Source organism: Lampris incognitus, chromosome 7, assembly GCF_029633865.1.
Source record: "Lampris incognitus isolate fLamInc1 chromosome 7, fLamInc1.hap2, whole genome shotgun sequence".
In the NCBI taxonomy this organism is placed as follows: Eukaryota; Metazoa; Chordata; class Actinopteri; order Lampriformes; family Lampridae; genus Lampris; species Lampris incognitus.
Window position 1 is genome coordinate 11,291,040 of NC_079217.1, and position 19,504 is coordinate 11,310,543.

Sequence of the window (19,504 nt, forward strand, 5' to 3'; positions counted from 1 at the left end):
CATTTGTTCATTCATTCATTCATTCATTCATTCATTCATCTTCAGCCACTTCTCCGGGGTAGGGTCGCGGTGGCAGCAAGCTAAGTAGGGCATTCCAGACGTCCCTCTCCTCAGCCACGCCCTCCAGCTCCTCCTTGGGGATCCCAAGGCGTTCCCATGGCCAGATTGGACATGAAGTCCCTCCGGCGAGTTCTGGGTCTACCCCAGGGTCTCCTCCCAGTTGGCCGTGCCCGGAAAACCTCCAAAGGAAAGCGCCCAGGAGGCATCCTGATCAGATGCCCGAACCACCTCAATTGGCCTCTTTCGGCGTGAAGGAGCAGCAGCTGTACTCCGAGTTCCCTCCGGATGTCCGAGCTCCTCACTCTATCTCTAAGGCTGAGCCCAAACACCTTACGGAGGAAACTCATTTCAGCTGCTTGTATCCGCGATCTCACCCTTTCGGTCACCACCCAAAGCTCATGACCATAGGTGAGGGTTGGAACGAAGATTGACTGGTAAATCGAGAGCTTTGCCTTCCGGCTCAGCTCCTTCTTCACCACAACTGTCCGGTACAACGTCCGCATTACTGCTGATGCTGCACCAATCTGCCTGTCAATCTCCCGCTCCATCCTACCCTCACAAGACCCCGAGATACTTCAACTCCTTCACTTGAGGCAACAACTCATCCCCAACCCAGAGGGAGCAATCCACCATTTTCCAGTAGAGAACCACGGCCTCAGACTTGGAGGCGCTGACTCTCATTCCAGCCATTTCACACTTAGCTGCAACCCGCCCCAGTGCACGCTGGAGGTCATGTTCTGATGAAGCCAACAAAACCACATCATCTGCGAAGAGCAGAGATGCAATTCTGAGGTTACCAAAATGGACACACTCCTCACCTTGGCTGCACCTTGAGATCCTGTCCATGAATATCACAAAAATAATCAGAAATGAGGGACAACCTTGGCAGAGTCCGACACCCGCTGAAAACATGTTTGACTTTGTGCCGAGAATGCGGACACAGCTCTCACTTTGGTTATACAAGGTCCAAGAATCTCCATCTTAACATGTTGGAGGGGTTTGTGTGTCCTGGTGATCCTGGCAGCTGTGTTGTCAGGGGTAATAGCCACTGATAGGGTCTCCCAAGGCAAATTTGTCCCAGGGGAGGGGCCAGACTAAGAGCTATTCTCAAGAAACCCAATGAAATTACACCAGCAGAGTTACAGCACCTTGCCTGGAAAAGGGAAACCTGGGCCCCCTCCTGGAGCCAGACCTGGAAAGGGAGCTCTCCAGTGAGCATCTGGTGGCTGGGCCTTGGCCCATGGGGCCCGGTCAGGCCCAGCCTGAAAAAACAACATGGAGCCACCACCTCGTGGACCCACCACACGTGGGGATGAACATTGGGGTGGGGTGCAATGCAGGCTGGGCGGCAGGCAAAGGCGGGGACCGGGGCGTGCTGACTTCTGGCATCGCAGATTGGTCCTCAGGACGTGGAATGTCACCTCTCTGGCAGGGAAGGAGCCTGAGCTGGTGCAGAGGGTGGAGTGGTACCAATTAGATATAGTTGGGCTCACCTCCACACATGCCATGGGCTCTGGTACCAAACACCTGGAGAGGGGCTGGACTCATTACTTTTCCAGAGTTGGTCAAGGTGACAGGCGCCGGGTGGGTGTGGGGATACTTACAAGTCCCCGGTTGAGTGCCGCCGTGTTGGAGTTCTCCCTGGGGAATGAGAGGGTCGCCTCTATACGACTGTGAGTCGCTGGGCGGAAGGCTCTGACTGTTGTGTGTGCTTATGCACCGAATAGCAGTTTGGAGTATCCAGCCTTCTTGGAGTCTCTGGGTGGTGTCCTGGATAGGGCTGCACCTCAGGACTCTATAGTTCTGCTGGGGGACTTCAATGCTTATGTGGGCAAGGAAGGAAAAACCTGGAGGGTCGCCATTGGGAGGAACGGCCTCCCCTATCTGAACCCAAGTGGTGCCTTGTTATTGTAATTCTGTGCGAGTCATGGATTGGCCATAACAAACACCATGTTTGAACATAAGGTAGTTCATAAGTGTACTTGGTACCAGAACACCTTAGGCCGAAGATCGATGATGGGCTTTGTGGTCATATGATCAGATCTGCGACCATATGTTTTAGATACTCTGATGAAGAGAGGAACAGAGCTGTCAACTGATCACCACCTGGTGGTGAGTTGGATCAGATGGTGGGGAAGGCTGCCGGACAGACCTGGCAAACCCTCACATGAAGTGAGGGTGAACTGGGAACATCTGGCAGAGGCCCCTGTCCGTGAGGTCTTCAACTCCCACCTCCAGAAGAAGTTCTCGTGTATCCTGAGGGAGGCTGGGGACATGGAGTCTGAGTGGGCCATGTTCAAAGCCTCTATTGCAGATGCGGCAGGCAGGAGCTGTCGTCATAAGGTCATCGGTGCCTGTCGAGGCGATAACCTAAGAACCCTCTGGTGGACACTGGCGGTGAGGGAAGCCGTCAGGCTGAAGAAGGAGGCCTTTCAGGCTTGGTTGACCCAGGGGTCTCCCGAAGCAGCAGACAGGTACCGGGAGGCCAGAAGATTCAGCGGTCGCGGAAGCAAAAACTCGGGTGTGGGAGGAGTTGGGCGAGGCTATGGAGGAGGACTTTCGGATAACCTCAAGCAAGTTCTGGCAAACCATCCGGCAACTCAGGAAGGGGAAGCAGGGCTTGACTCAGGCTGTGTTCAGCCGGGGAGGGGAACTGTTGACCTGCACTGGGGATGTTGTCAAGCGGTGGAAATAACACTTTGAGGAACTCCTGAACCCAGCTAACACGTTCTCAGTGGAGGAGGTAGAGTCTGAAGACTCAGGGGAAGCCCTACCCATATCCCTGGCAGACGTCTCTGAGGTAGTTAAAAAGCTCCTCGGTGGCAAGACACCAGGTGTGGATGAGATTCGCCCTGAGATGCTGAAGGCTCTGGACATTGTTGGGCTGTCTTGGTTGACACGCCTCTTCAGTGTCACGTGGAGGTCGGGGACAGTGCCTGTGGAGTGGCAGACTGGGGTGGTGGTTCCCATATTGAAAAAGGGGAACTGGAGGTGTGCTCTAATTATCGGGGCATCACATTGCTCAGCCTGCCTGTGAAAGTCTACTCTAGGGTGCTGGAAAGGAGGCTCCAACCGACAGTCGAACCTCAGATCCAGGAGGAACAATGCAGATTCCGTCCTGGCCGTGGAATTCATCCATGGAAGGGACGTATCCAGATGAACTGATTCAACTTTCTTTCTTTGATTTTCTTACCTGGAGTGTTGAGCATGCATAAAGACAACTCTTAAAGCAAAAACATCTAGAGTTAGAGATCAGAGACACACTCTATGTGAAAAAAATGCTCTTTTGGCAAAATGGCCACAAACTACATGTTAAAGTGAATGGTTACTTAGTTAAGTTTATTTTTTTAATCCATGCCATCTGTTTGAGCAGGACAAAATGTAATTTCAAACTTGTATAACAGTGACGTCAATCCACCCAATATCTGCATGGATAAGTAAAAACGTTTTGCTTTACTAAGTACTGTTTTAAGTGATTACTTTGTAAGTGATCAGAAATTGTTATGAAATCTTTAATTTCATTTTTAAGAATTTATTCAGTACACAATATAACATATAATTTTTAGACTGTTGATACTTCAGTCCAGGATTAGGTTTAACAAACAGTGTTTAATATGCCTAATCTCATCCTGACTTGACAGTTTTCCACACTTGAACAGAAGTTATTGCTGCAGCGCAATTTTACTTTCTTTAAGATGATCAAATCGTTCCCATACTAAGATCCAAAAATGTACCCTCACTTTCTGAGTTTAAACATCTTTTCCCTATCTCCTTATTAACTACAGTACCTTACTGCTGCATTGCTTTATTGTGTAGCCTGCATCACAGTCGAGATTTTTTTGTGTGTGTGGATTCATCAACTGTATTTGTTTTTCCCATAGAGAATATATTTTTATATAAAATCAATATCTATTTTCAAAGAACTGTTTCCTCCTCGTGTTTTACAGTCAGCCTGTTAATTCGCATTATTAGTACAGTAACTATTTGTTGGTCTTTGTTGATAATGAAGATAATAAAGTTTTTTTTGTTGTTACTATACCAGTGAATTGATTGGATTACATACACTGGACTGGATTGGTTTGGATTCAGTGTTAGTTTTTCCACAGCCATAGTAGTAGTAGTAGTAGTAGTAGCAGTAATAGCAGTAGTTGTAGTAGTAGTTTTTCCACAGCCATGGGTAAAGCTGCATTGAAATGGACTGGGAAAATGAAAGACATGTCTCATTGTCAAACATGTAAGTCTTAAAGGAAGCTCATGTCTTGTGCTCAGTGCTCATCTACTGGTTCAACAACTATTTTTCAGTGGGGCTTGTAGCGACGGTATCCACCCTGATGGCTACTCCTGCTCTTGTGAGAGTGATTTGAAGTAATAAAGTAGGACTGTTTGAAAGGCTCAACACCCGAGGAACACTTTCATAAGAATCATGACTTTAAATCCAATTTAAATGAAGCTTCTTTCATTGAAAGTTTCTGTTTCCTTCACCATAAAGCAGTTTCGGAAGGCTACCCGAGGGGAAAGGTTGGCGAGATTTGTAATGTGAATGCAGTTTCCCCTCCCACATCAGCATGTCTGGTTTTGCCCTTTACATCACTTGCAAGGACTTGTTGAAGGATGTTGAAAAAGTAGCAGCCTTATTTTTTGAGTTTTTCCTCTGAAATGTTACAAATACTCATTAGATGACTACAGGTTTCAGGTGTCTTACATTTGTACACTCGTAAGAATTTCACAAGGTCAAAAACAACAGCGTTGTAGATTATACGTGTTAGTGATGTTTTGTCCTTCTGCCATTAGGCTACATCACAAGGACAGACACGATGAGGCAAAATATGCCCAGCTCTCCTGTGTGACGCATGCAGCGCCTGTGTGACAAGTTGTGTGAAAAGCACATCTCTGTTATCCCAAAAAGACAGAAGATGGACTTGAGGAGAGACACAAATGTGAGTTCTTAGCGGTGGGACAGGTGTGACAGAGTGTCTCTTCACCGTCTGTTCATATCATCCAGAGAATTTGTAGCAAAGCCTACCGTTGCCTGGAATCTGCGCTCTTATTAACTTCATCACTACTTAATCACTTAATAAAAATCATTCAGTATTAACAGTTTACTCTAGGCCTGCACAGAAAACAGAAAAAAAAATGCAATGGCACATTGTTCATGTTGGAGTAAAGTGGTGTAAATTGCCATCTAAGCCATAGCCAGCCCAGATCACCGAAACTAGGCACGAAAAGGCACGAGTATTGAAAATAAGACAGGCCATCTTCTAAGATTCGAGTTCAAGATTGTGTGTCTCTTCTGATGTTAAAGTTGACTCTAATGTGTTTTGTCATGTTGTGTCACAGTCCTCGTAGCACGTGACGGGCCTTTGGCCTCGCTCATTTCAGTGAAATTTAAATATGAAATGGTTCATATAGTATGTGCTGGGGCAAAGATTTGTAGCAGCAATAAATACACGTTGGACCACATTTTTGGTCTGTCTGTCATATTTACAAACGCTCATGACATTTTGTCTGCACGACCATCCAAAGTCAGAGGGGGCAGAGCGCCGTCTTGGAGGGGACCTCCCCTTCTTGTGTCTCCATGTTGTAGGTTTGTCACCCATACATATGAACTGTAGGGGTTGCTCACTCCCGCACAGCCAAGAGTACCTGACATCCGCTGTGTTCAATATAAGGTTAGTTTATTTGTTGCACATGAAAATACACGCTGGAACAGTACAATGGTTGGATACAAGGAAGGAGATAAATAAATGACAAAAACGGAGAGTAAAATGGTAAAAAAAAGAAGTGCCGGATAGACCAAAACAAAGAAAACACCACAAAACACAGATAATGAAGCTATACGGGGAAATGGGACGTGGGCGCATAGAGAAGGAATATGACGGACGGCGATCATGTTGGGCTAATTACAATGACCGACCCATCAAATAAATGTGTAGTAATGTTTTTCATAAGTATTTCGACTGACGCTGTTTCTGACGTCAGCGGGTCATTCCTAGCGCGCGAGCCCTTGAATCTGGCGGAGAACCGAGAAGAAGAAGAAGACGCGTCCTACAGAGGGTGAGGTGGCAGTAATCGATACCAATATAGAAGCGAGGGCGGCAGTTACGACCTGTCGTGGCAAGTTAGTTGCCCCGCGTTTTGTTCATCTTAACCTATGATTAAAATAACGCACTAGGATTTCCCACTATGTTCATGTTTCCACCCACACTGACTGTGGTAGCGATAGAGCAAACAGTAAAAGCAGAAGAAGAAGAAGAGAGGAGATTCCGTGTTCTACTGTGTTGTGAGTGGGTGGTCCCCTCTGGGCGAGGTGGGACGGTGGCGCTGTGTATGAGTGCATTACAATGGCACGAGACTGACTACTTTCACCGAAACAAAGGGAAGTTCTCGGCTGCGTTCAGTTTCGTTCAAACGAGATCAAGAGATTAGGGGTGTTTCACAAATATTGCTCCTCGGCAAATTGATTGCATCATGTCCAAGGATCACGCAACTAACTTTTTTCTTCTCTCTCTCTGAGAGCTTGTTTCTCTCCCCCCCCCCCCACAGGTGCAAACGATGGGCGAGAGGCGTTGTGGAAGCCGGGGCTAATAAGCCAGGCGCCGCCCGGAGACTGGCGGAGCTTGGTCAGAGCTGAGAGATGAGTGGCGCTCGGTAACCCACCGGCAAAACACAACACGGGTCCTTCACTCTGCTCACCGTGCTTGTACAGTTCCCCCCCCCCTCGGGAGGGAGGGGGGTCATAATCATTCATGCCCACCAATGTATGGGAAAAGAGTTGAAACGGAGCCACCGTAGCCAAAAGAAAGTGGATCTTGACAAAATGATTTCTCAATGGAACCAGGGACCTCATTTGCATAACAATTGTGGGAACTGCATGGATCCACTTTTCGGCGGCACTGTAAAAGAAAAGAAAAGAAAAGTAGAATTATGCGCGAGGATGAGCCAGCTTCAGATCTGGTTTGTGATTATTTGTTGAAACAGCACTTAAAGAAAAGTGAGTTCCTACGACTTCACAGAAGCGTTTGCTGGAGAGAGAGGGGGGGGGAGAGGGGGGGTACAAAAAATATCCCCTTTTTCTAAAGAAAGACAAAAGATAGCCCCTCACCCCAACAGAGGTTAGCCCGTCCGTATTAAGATAGAAGCGCCGCGCGGCTGGCTAGGATCTGAACTCGTCGTGACCTTTTGCCCATGGGCGACAATGCAGCGTAAACGAAACGATGACGTTGTCGGTCGAAATGTACAATTTTACAGTTCAGGGAAACCGTAACGACGACCGCGAGAGATTTCACTGCAATCGGAGGCAACCGTGTTTCTCCTCCTTGACGCGTCAGCGTTATTAACAGGTCGATTTGGAAGGAGCGCTCCTCCTCGGCCGTGTCCCGGCTAGCGCACACAGTCCCTCCCCACCGCCCGCCTGCCTGCCGCTTTAAACGCCGCTGTCCCATTAAGCGCAGGCCCCGCCCCCCGGGGCAGACGCGGCGTGAGTCATAAAGTTTGACGTCCTGCCCAAAGTTTAGACCCGACTTAGGCGAAACTTTTCGGAAAGTGAGAGGCACCGATTTACGCTGCGAAGTGTGAATCTCGGTTCAGACTATAGCCGGCGACGGCATAGATCAGCTCTAGAACAACGTCCCCGGCGGGGGGGGGGGTGTTCAGGCTTCTTTTTTCCCTTTTTTCCCTTTTCTCCCCCCTCTTCTTTTTTTCCGCAGCGTCCGCGTTATGGAAAGTTGAGTGCGGACTGGGTCGGCGAGCGCAGCGCGGAGTAGATATGCGCTTTGTTACCTTTACAAGTATGCCCGCGAGACACAACAGGGAAACGTTTCCTCGCGCCACAGATTTCGATAGCTAACACACTTTTTTTCGGGGGGGGGGAGGCGAGGCGGCGGCTACCCGACTCTAGCATGACTTGGAATAACTATTTGTGACCCGCCGTCGAGATTACCGGTTCTCTTGCCGCGTGAAAAAGGGTTCGGATTGGTTTCACTCTTGTTTGTTTTTAACCTCGTCCCTTTTTTCTTTTTTTTTTCTTTTTTTTTTTCTCTCTCTCTCTCGGACAAGTCAAGTTACGCGTTTTCTTTGGGATAATGGATCCAAGCCAGCATAACCCCCCTGCCGGACACCAAATCGTCCATGTACGTGGGGACTCCGAGACCGACCTGGAGGCCCTGTTCAACGCCGTGATGAACCCGAAAAACACCATCGTGCCCTCCTCCGTGCCCATGAGGATGAGAAAGTTGCCGGACTCTTTCTTCAAGCCGCCTGAACCCAAGTCCCATTCCAGACAAGTAAGACCACCCTTGTCTCCGGACCTAACCCTCTCTCCCGGTCCCCTTTGTGTTCGCGACTGTAAAAACTTCCCAGCCTCATCGACGCGCAACAGTGTGATCATACGTGATACATTTGGGCCCGCTCGGATACAAACCACAATAACACTGAGGTCATAACACCACTTACTGCGCGCGCTCGGAGATTAAAAAAAAAATCAGACGATTACAAAACACCAGAATAATCACGACGTTAAAAGGACACGTTTGTTAGGGGCCCCTTTCCCTCTGATTGCGCAGGGAAAACTGGTGCTGCCACGACCAAATGAGCAGTGGACTTAGATAGCGTTCGGCATTTTGGTGTTCATTTGGCAAATAAGTTCCACTTTTGGCTGGTCAGCCACTTCATCGTTAAAACAAATCAACTTATACAAGATCAGAGTTAGTTATGGCACCGAATGTGAAGTTAAAATGAACACAAGTGTTGACCAGTAAAAAGTAGAAAAGTTGCCCGAGAATTGTTCACAACTTATTAAAGCCTTCAAATTCACGAAATCATATGACGGCCGAGTTTGTCTTATTTACTTTTTTTTTTCCTCCGCCAATTGTTGCCGACGGTCCTGCTGGAGCTTTTGTGCGCACTGCGCATGCGCCGTCTAACTGCGGCTCGGACATGTCGGGAGTGTGCGCTCTGCAAACCTCTAAAGGCCTTGGACCCTTCTTGCTAATACGGACCAGTCGGTTCGTCGTAATAACGCATGAACATGGCCGCAGTTCGTGATACAAGTAACATGTTAGAAAATACGGAGGACATTTCTGTCCTCGTCAAAATATTCCGTATATAGCGTTCATAAAGAGCAAACTTGATGAGACTCAAATATAGCCGTTTGATTATGATAATGATTGATGACATTATTATTGACAGAGAAAGTTGAGTCAATTCCTCTGGACACAAGGTTCATTGAGAGAAACTTTTCATCACTCATCTAAGTGACCTCTTCAGTCTAAATTGACTGCAGGTATCACCACTGTTATAAACAATACAGTTGCATAACGATCAGTTTCATATGCAAATTGCCGGTGGGGGGAGGGGGGCCAAGAGTACATCTGTTGCCATCTTACAATGCTCTGATTGCAAACATTCCCAAATCTTCTATGAATAGTGCACGTTTCCATTGTAACTAGTTAATGGTCATGGCAATTTGCATATGAAACTGGTCGTTGGTTTTGGTCGTTATGCAACTGTATTGTTTATAAGGGGTGGGGATACCTGAAGTCAGTTTAGACTGAAGAGGTCACTAAGATGAGTGATGAAACGTTTCTGTCAATAAATGGTGTGTCCAGGTGAACTGGTTCAACTTTCTTTGATTTTCATACCTGGATTATTGAGCATGCATAAAGACAATTATTATTATTAACGTTATTGTTATTTCAAATGATAGATTTCTAGGCTATGGAACCATGTGAGACTTAATGTTTTGCCTCAACATAGGCCAGCACTGATGCCGGGACTGCCGGGGCTCTCACCCCCCACCATGTCCGTGCACACTCATCCCCTGCCTCCCTTCAATTGGGAGCCGTTTCCCCTGGCTCTATGTCTGGCCTGGCCACAGCAGGTGCCTCCCCTCAACACCTCCGTCAGTCCTCTTATGAGATTCCTGATGACATGCCCCTGCCCCCAGGATGGGAAATGGCCAAGACAGCCTCTGGACAGAGATACTTCCTCAAGTAAGTGCCGTGACGTTACATGTTAATAATCTTGGGTGCTCTGTTCAACTCTTCCTAGTCGTCATCGCTGAGGACATTTTTCAGTTGAAGAGCTACACAGTAAAGTGTACACTTGGCAAACTTTGTTTGCACTGACAATAATTTAATGTGGTGACAGTGGTGGCCAGTACACTTAAAAGAGGCAGCTATGATACTTAAATTGTTGGTTATTAAATTTGGTGGCCTCTGCAAACAGGAGGACTCCTTGAGGAACTGCTGCTGTATTTGGTGTTCTTTTTTCTTGGACTCAGGTTACGATAGAGACAATGGGCCAGTGTAGCTACCTCACATTAAGTGACAGGCAAGTCTGCAAAATTCACCTCCAAAGGAGTGCATCTCTTCCACATCAGTGATCCAAAATAAACTTATAAACTTTTCGAGGTAGTAGTTATGCCAGAGGCCAAGACAAGCAGCTCCGTCACCAAAGTTTACCAATAACTTTTTGGTGTCGGAAAGTTTTTTTTTAAAATTGCATTTCTCGCTTACTCAATGCTTTCATACGCAGCAATGCGGTGATGTGTCAGGCCTTTTATCCTCATAGTTTACTGAATTATGTACATAAGCGATGTCCTCAAGTCAACAGTTAATGTCAAACTGGTACGTTCCTTACTGGTACGTTCCTTATGATCCTCTGCAAAGCTTATGGAATACTCAGGCTTTTGCTCATAATGATATAGATGATGATAAAAAAACTTTTTTTTTTTTGTCAAATAATTTTTTTGTGTGAACTTTCTAAAAAACGACTCTGACAAACAGCCTTGCCAAACACGATAGCCCTTGAATGTACTCAAATAAGAAGAGTTTTAACAACCAGATGTCTAAAGGGCTCACATCTGGAGAACATCTGGCCCACTTTGGGGAGGTTCTTCTGAAATTGTACAAAGGATTGGGGGTAGGGGAGAGAAACAGCTTTACTCACAAACATTCGCATGCTCATTGGGATTGTTTGGAAACTAACTGATCTCATGCAGTTGGAGACGTTTGGGTAACTTTGTAAACTAAAAAAAACAGGAATTGGAATTGGAGGCCAAAATCTGTCATTTAACAAATTGAAACTTTATTGTCCATTCTGGTTCAATTGTATATTCATCAGCATTTTCTTTTTCAGTTTTTAGTTGATGTAGAGTGTCATTCCAGTTTCGTTACATAACAATTTCATATCAACTTGAGCTTCAACATACTACGTTTAAAATGAAAACAATACAGCTGTCACTGCACTTGTGCTGTACAATTGCAGTAACCGGGCATTCAGTGGTGCCATTGGCCATACTGTGCCGTAGTGTGTGAGGAAACCTCGGGGAAACATCCTCTCGAACCACTGCACATCAAAGTACAGACATTTGATCTGAAATTAAAGGAGGCCAAGGCAGAGCTGCTGGAGAAGACACTCCCCTATTTATAAACGAGAGAGAGAGAGAGAGAGAGAGAGAGAGTTTAAAGTGGGGGGGGTCTTTTGCTAGTTGACAGAGCAGTTCACATTTCATTCAGGTGACCGCTGTTGTCCTTTATACCCTGGGTCAGAGGGAAAGTTTTATGAAGCATTTTGTTTGTTTCCCTTCCTCTGGTTTCTGTAAGTACAGAATGAGTCATTAACAGGGATCTGCTATCTAGAGGGCAGAAAATGAAAGACTGGGTGAGTCAAAGCTGCCTTGTGGCTGCTGATATCCTGCCCCATTTAAAGCCAGGATCCGTTTTGGTATGAATGGAGCTGTGGTGCCGGGATGCTACTTCTTTTGTGTCAATGGACTTAAATGGTAGCCATGTGGAGGAGACTTTAGGAGGGCCGAGCAAAACTCTGGCCCTGCCTTTGTCCGGGCAGAGAAACGGTGATCTTTATTCAGACCACAGGCCTGTTGAGACTCATGTGAGCCATCCAAAAATAGACAAATGGCTGAGATGAAGTTTAAAGATGGTGGTGAGAGACGTCAAGGGCGTTCTTTATAGTCTGTGTTCTTCACATAGATGAGATGTTCAACTTTTGCCAGGTTTGGAGACTAGTCCAAAGTTAAATGAACACACAACAGAAAAAGGAAATGTTTATTTTCTTGCCTTGAGTGGAGATAGGGGTGGGATATGAGCAGTCTCTTGCCTAAAGCTCTCTAGTTTTGTTTCACCGGTTTCGTAAAAAACGAAAACTCTGAGCAGGAGAAAGATTGGGAGAATGTCAACAAAGTTTGTTGACGTTTCCTCCTCTTTCTTCCAGCAGTTTGCTGTGGCCTTTGATTTATAACAGCAGGGGCAGGGAGGTTGGGTCGCCTTGCCTGGTTGCAGGGATCGAGGACGGGGCCAGTCTTCAGGGCTCGGTCATAAACTAATGAAGGTTTCTAATTTAGACACACCAGTGAACTAGGAGGGGTAATCACTGTTTCCTGGGGCTTATTGAAACCAGCTTTGAATGAGTTTTTGCTCCGTGGGAAGTCCCAAGCAGAGGAAAGCACTCAGAGAGAAGCTATTATCTTACCAGAGGGCTTCATGTAGTTCACATTTTCTGACATTTTTCTGCTTCCCCAATTAGTTTTGTGATGTGCCGGGTTTGCTTTATCCAGGATATGTTTTGTTTCATGAAGTTGCTTTTAGTTTCTTAGTCACCTGTTTTGTGCCGTCTCTAAATTATCAGACGTACTACTTCGGACTACTTAGTTACTGACCCCCCCCCCAATGTTATTGTTAGTTCAAGACCTCATTTCCTCTCACAGAGTAGTCTGTGCCCCCCCCCTTCATTTATTTATTTATTCATTTATTTTTTAGTTTGTTTTTATTGTTTTTTTGTTTTTTGACAAAAACAGAACAGACAACCATGGGGCAACAGACAGGGTCATCATGGGTAAGGTGAAATGCTTGACATCGTGTACAACAGGAAATGAAAAGAAGCCGGGTTACAATACACTATCAAGGTCTGTGTGTTCTTCATGTCCATGGTTGTCCTTTGAACTCATAGAGGTCCTTATGATCCACGACTTTGATTCATGCAAAGCCGGGGTATTTTAAGGAGAGGGGGTCTTCCACTCATTCATAACCTTAAGTAAATTCTGTTGGCCTAAGTACAGAAGGAAATAAAACAACGTTCTCCAGACAAAATAGAATAAATAGTAAAGAAACCACTTCAGAGTCAAATATGTTTTTCCGGTATTTTTCACATTTTTTGGTCAACATGTCTCAGAGAAGAAGTCAGCTGTCCCATAACGTAAATTTCCTGAACTATTCTATCTATTCAGGGATTGGTGGAGACGCTTTACTCGGCCATTTCCTGGTTATTGTTTTTTTTTTTTTACTACCTGCCAATAGTATTTGTAATAGATATCTGTCCTGCTTTTTCAGCCCAGTTGGCACATTTCCCAAATACATAACACTGAAATTAAAATCAACCTCTGAGCTGATTATTGATCTGATCTCTGTTATCACGTCTACCCAGTAAGAAGAAATATTAGGACACTCCCAAAAAAAAAAAAAAGTGAAAATGACCAGCAGGCATATTACCACACATTCTCTAATGCTGACCATGTTCAGGTTTGTTGCTTTGTGACCTTTTTATTTTTGGAGTTATAAAAAAAAAACAACAACATTGAAATGGTTTTTCCAGATGAATTCCCTCCACAGATCTGAGCTCGAGGTGGCAGACTGTGGACTGTGTCCTACATATTTTTAACCAGTCATCTCCGGCTAACTTTGTTAGCCCCCCCCCTCCACACACACACACACCTTGATTTAACCAACATTGTGGAAAGACTGCTTTCCAATTGTAAAGACGAATGAATCCAGGAAGTCAGTTTTCTGTTAGCATTACCCACCAATCCCCTCGTATGCATCAAATATCCTACTCAGACTCATCCCTCTCTCTCCACTAGTTTTAATATTTTTTGTCAAAGTATTGTCTCGATTGAAGATATCCGAAGATATCTTGTTTCCCTAAATTATAAGTTTCTGTGAGTTGTTGCAAGGTATTTGAACCTTTATTGGAGGATATTATACAGTAGGAAGTGATACCCCGTATTTGTGCAATGTTTAAACCCACCGTCCAATTCAGCTGGTATGAATCCTGTGTCATATGCCACCCAACATAATATCGGTGCATTTCTTTCAAATTTCAGGTCTTTTGCGTCCTTCATTCCAGATGTTTAGAGAGACTGTAATCCAGTTAGTCAATTTGTCTCAATGTTTCTTTTGTAGAGTTTTTTCCCCCCTCCTGCTGTAGATTGGAGAGGTATGCTTATTTGACTTTGTTCTGAGTCCTTCCATTTTGCATCACACGTAGGATCACTCCAACAGCTTTGTTTTCTTTTTGGCGTCTTCACAGGGTGCAGGTATATTGTAAAGTGTTCTGCCCTCGGGTAAAAATGGGCTCTAAACAAACCAATCTTTCCTGTTCTGATAGGAGGTCCCTTTGACTTTTTCCTAATGCAACAGATGTTCAGGAAGCCACATGTTGAATACACCGAATCTAAACTTGTTATCAAAGTGTTTACTGGAAGCCTATGCTTTTAATATATGCAGATGGATATCTGTGTAGTGCTGGTTTGGACGATGAAATTATGACATTTGTGGCATAAGAAAATCAAATTTAAGATGACTTACCTTGTGTAAAGTAAAAAATGTTGTTTTGAGAGTCATCCCCCCCCCCAACCCCTTCTTATGAAGTGGAAAACATGCTACATACATTAATCACAGTCTCTCCACTTATTTGAGTCAACAAGTCTTGAGATTGTTTTATTTTAAGAGTTGTAATCCAATCAACTTGATTCAGTTGATGTAATTTAAGTGGTTAGCCACCTGGCCCTGCTCTCAGACTTCTCCTCCATTTGTAGTCCATTTGTGTCGGATATCCATTTGTGGACCTCCATTTTGATCTTCAGTCATGTCGATCCATCCCTGTAATCCAAATGTTGGTTGTGTAACTGAAACCTATCAATCTAATGTGATGCAGCGCCCATCGTCTTACAAGCTCGAGTTTTTACGCCACTCACTCCTAAACCTGGAGATGGTGAATAAGAAAAATGCTTTTATTTTAATTAGCTATTTTAAACTAAGGGCATTCACAAATGGCACTGCAGCCTATAAGCCTGCGTGAAGCCTTCTTTTGGATCAACTTTGTGTTTGTCAAACTTTTGGTTTATTGACCACACACAGACAAACCCCTTCCTGTTCAATTGGGACCTGTCAGCTCAGTACACAAATGGGACTGTGAGAAAGTCAGGCTGGTGTTTACCGAAGTCTTGATGTAACACCCCTGCCCCAGACATCAATGCCCCCACTGTCACAGAGGGCATCTCCACAGAGATGCAGTATCTTGTCTTCATTGAAGAGTTTACCATCTCGAGTGGTGTTTAGAGTTCCCAAAACTGCCCAAACTAATAGCGCCTCAAAAAAAAGAAGAAGGTGCCATTAAGCTAAAAAAGGGACAATAACTGTGTTTCCATCCAGGTATTTTTATCTGAATTTTGTGTCATTTCTAATAAAATAAAAAGATTGACGGAAACGGCAAATATCAAATAAAATCCCCAAAATTGGCATGAAAGTCAATACGCTTGCTTGAAGGGGATACACTTATGATATACTATATGATATAAAGTAATGCGACAAACCCCTTAGCTGTAAGGTCACAACTTTGCAGGCAGATGCTCTAGCATTTGCTTTATTGCTAGCTGGCAAACTTGTTCTTTTTAACCGGAAGTTGAATAAAACCCCATCATTATTGCAGTGATTAAGGGAGGTGCTGTCCTTTCTACCTTTAGAAAAGCTCCGATATAAAATATGTAAAACCCGCAAAAACTTTACTTTGACCTGGAGTCCTTTCATGGACTTTAGTGAAGGTTTTCCCTTTCATTGAATGTACTTTTTACCTCATTGTAACTACAATATTTACACAGATTTATGTTAAACTGTTGTCTTCAAAAACATAGTTATCATGAGAAACTGGAATAAGAAGTCCCTGCAGTCTTTTTTTTCTTCCTTGAACCTTGGGGGGGGGGGGGTTCTACATACGTTCTTTATTTTATTTGTTATTTTTTTAAAAATTTGGTTGTTTGTGTGTACTGTACACCTGTTGAAGTGACTTGAATGTCGGGGAAAAATGTAAAAAAAAAAAAAAAAGCGACAAATTGCTATGGAAATGCATTTTCCAAATTGAAAAGAAAAATGAAATGCAAATAGAATTGAATCACATGATCTGCCGTTCCTGAATCATACCCGGCCTGTTCTTCTCGCGGATGTGGAAGTACGGATGTATGATGGAGGAAACATAGGCCTGCATTCAGAGTTTTATTTGTTTATACATATCTGATGGAAACGCGGCTTAATTCGCGTGCTTTTTTCCCGCAACATTTCATTATTCGCTTGGAATTTATTGGAAAGTTGACAGGAAACATCCACAGGGGCACGAGAAAAACGTAACAGTTGAATCAACATCAAAGAAGGTTGAATCACTTCATCGGGATACAACGTTTACTGACAGATACATTTTATCTGATCTTCTTACCTGGATTATTGAGCATGCATCCGGACATTTGAATAAATTGCACCTTGACATTGTGGCTCGATCTGGATGAAGATGTTTGATAGTGAAATTCAACACATGTACCGAAGCCACCGTTTCTACCTAAACGGGGTGTTTCATCACTGCGTTGACTGCCTGTTTAATCTAATGTAGCGTCCTCATAAATGAATTGTTAAAGTGTGGTCTTCAAAGTAGTCTTTAAAAAGTAGTGAGACTAAAGGTCGGCCTCCTGCGCTACACACTAATGAGTTTCTGGTACTTTTCGAGTTGGTGGCTTCATTATTTATTAGGGTGATATGCGCCTTCCTTCAAAGTGAAACCTAAATCCACAATAGGGTCACAGAGGTTGGCCCAATAATCTCTCTTGATGATGTCCTGCTGATAGAGGGGCAGCCAGGCATCCACACATCCCCAGTCAACCGGCGTGGAGGTGGTCACCCTCATCTTCAAACCCTGATTAGATCTGGCCTCCTTCAGAGCAACTGGCCTCAGCCACCTTCCAACCATAGACTCCCTGGGTGGAGCCCCTGTGGCCTCGGGATCCCATTTTTAACATTTGACAACTCAGCTGTGGGGTGTGTTTCATGGTGGCTGTACTCTGCCCTGAATTACACCACCAAAACATGGCTTTTGACATTGGGCTTTTAGGAGGGAGTTTTAGTGGAGCAGTAGGAGGATTTGAGTCTTGCATTGCTCTCTTAGGGCTTCACCGTGAGTCAGTATGTTACAGCTGCACAGTTACACCACATTACTGTTACCACATTTCACCATTTATGATAAACGATGTTTTTGGCTAATGACTCAAAATGGTGTCCATTTGCTGTAAAATAGACATCGGTCTGGCATGGCAGTTATTACTGCGCTAGAGTCAGACGATGCCTCCAAAGTAAAAAGGTGAAGCGTTCAATTTTCTTCACAAAGTAACTTGAATCCCGATAAATATATATTAAAGGCCACACCTGTAGAAGTTGTCTTTATTTAATCCCAGTTAGTCACCGCTAGTGGATGACTTGCATATTGTGTCACAATCTGTGATACAACTGAGGCAGCTCTCATGCACTCGCGTCTTGCAAAGAAAATGTGTGTGCCAAATCATTTAACAGAAGTCAGGTTTAGCCTTTATGTGAAGAGCCTCCACCTTAACTCGTGACACTATAAATAACACTGTCACAATAAACACCACCTTGATAATTGGGCCATCAGTCAAAGGGATGTCAAGTGCCCTGGGTGGATCGAGAGTTCTCCCAACCCACAGGCCACCATGTTGACAGCTTAAGTGAAATTGTGCAAGCCAAGCCCCATGCTCCGGGCATCAGATGTGGCCCAGTCATGGGTCAGCGTCCCTTACTACTTAACAAAGCACCCTCCCCGGTCGCAGTAGCGAGCTATCTGCCGGGTCCCCACAAAAGGCTTGCAAGTTCCCATGAAAGGAGAAATGTATTTTCATTCTCGTTCCCTCTTTTATCCGCACTCCGTTCACACCAGCTCGACACTCTGGAAACGGACAAGAAAAAAAAAATGTTGTGTTCCTGTAAAAACACACTTAAAGAATGTGTAATCAATTGGGCGTGAGATTGAGAGAAGATGATTACCGCCTGACTGAAATGAGCCAACAGCACATCAATGTCCACCCTCCTCTCCTCCATTATTGGCTGTTGTGTTGTCAAATCAATCACCAAGTGCCACCTGGCAGTTTCATTTCATTTGGATATACGTCGAACCGTGGATGTTCGCGGAGCTCTAAACGGCATTTCACGGGACCTTTGGGTCTCGATTTTACAGCCGCCTGTACCGGAGCTATCGGGGCCTCAAGGCTCTGCAGCTCAACGCCTGCAGAGCCGCAGTTGGTTGAGCAAGCATAACATATCAAACTGTTTTTACTTTTAGCTTGTGTCTCTTTTGTCGTTGGCGGACCCTCTATTCCTCTCTGTGGGATCCCATCTTCGGCATCTTCTTCTTCGTCTTCATGAATCGATGTTAAACGTAATAGTCGTCCAGAGGAGTTGGTAATTTTTTTTTTTTTTACCTCCACGCTCTCACGGTGTCGAGACGCAGTCCTAACCAGTTTACTGTGCGTCCACGGCTCAGCCCCGAGGGTGGGAGCGGGGGGAGGGGAGGGGAGGGGAGGGGAGGGCGGCAGCCCCGCTGTGCTTGCCTTTATGTGAGGGACGTGTAAAGACAACACCAAGGAGTTTGTGTGACCATACAGGTCTGAAGGCATCGGTGATTTCTAGCGGCTCCCAGCAGTCTCAGCTGTTACCATGACGCCAGTTTCTGTTAACCCCCTACACGAAGGGCCGCGTGGTTTTGTCGTATGAAGTAAAGGGCACGTTGGACAAATGGATAATCTTTTAGCTTTAAAGCCCGGGTGATGAATGACTTGGCCCTGGTAACTCATTTACCGCCCCTTCCAATTCCCACGTTCACACTTTAAAAGCACACCTTGAGAGCGGCTCGGCACCCGCCGAGGGAACCGTCGGGGCACGTGAACTTCGTGACGGGTTTGTCGACCATCGTCCCGACCGCTCAGTTTTGAGATGAAGCGTCGCGCAGCGCCGTCACGCAGGCCGGTGATTTATGTATTTATGTATTTGGATACAGGGTTCACTATTTGTACTTTTGCCTTTGTTAAAAGAAGCGCTAAATCACGGCCCCCCCTCTCTCCGTGCATTAATTGAGTATTAACGTATCGGCGCGCCGCTTTGTTTTGAGGCCGTGGCCGTTTCCACCTCAGCAGCCCTGCGCTCCAAAAGTAGCACTGGCGTACCAGGATGTGCAGGCCTTTCATTTACGATAAGCCCTCCCTTCCCTTATCCCAGGCCTTTTGTCCCCTCCCCTCTATTATAAATGTCATAGTTTCCAGAGTGGGAAGGAGGCTTTGGAGAGGGGAGGGGGGAGGAGGGGGGTGGCTGGGTGCTTGGAGTGT

The 19,504-nt window shown here is 45.3% G+C and overlaps 1 protein-coding gene across 2 annotated transcripts in view; it reads left to right on the plus strand.

Annotated features, from left to right (window-relative positions):
* Positions 1–7,488: 7,488 nt before the first annotated feature.
* The window catches only part of yap1 (Yes1 associated transcriptional regulator), a 36,038-nt gene continuing 24,022 nt past the window's right edge, over positions 7,489–19,504 (plus strand). For both annotated transcript variants that reach the window (XM_056283330.1, XM_056283331.1), the window contains exons 1-2: positions 7,489–8,342; positions 9,814–10,049. In XM_056283330.1, the coding sequence (XP_056139305.1) occupies positions 8,142–8,342; positions 9,814–10,049 (437 nt within the window). In that variant the 5' untranslated portion in view covers positions 7,489–8,141. The remainder of the gene's footprint in view (positions 8,343–9,813; positions 10,050–19,504) is intronic.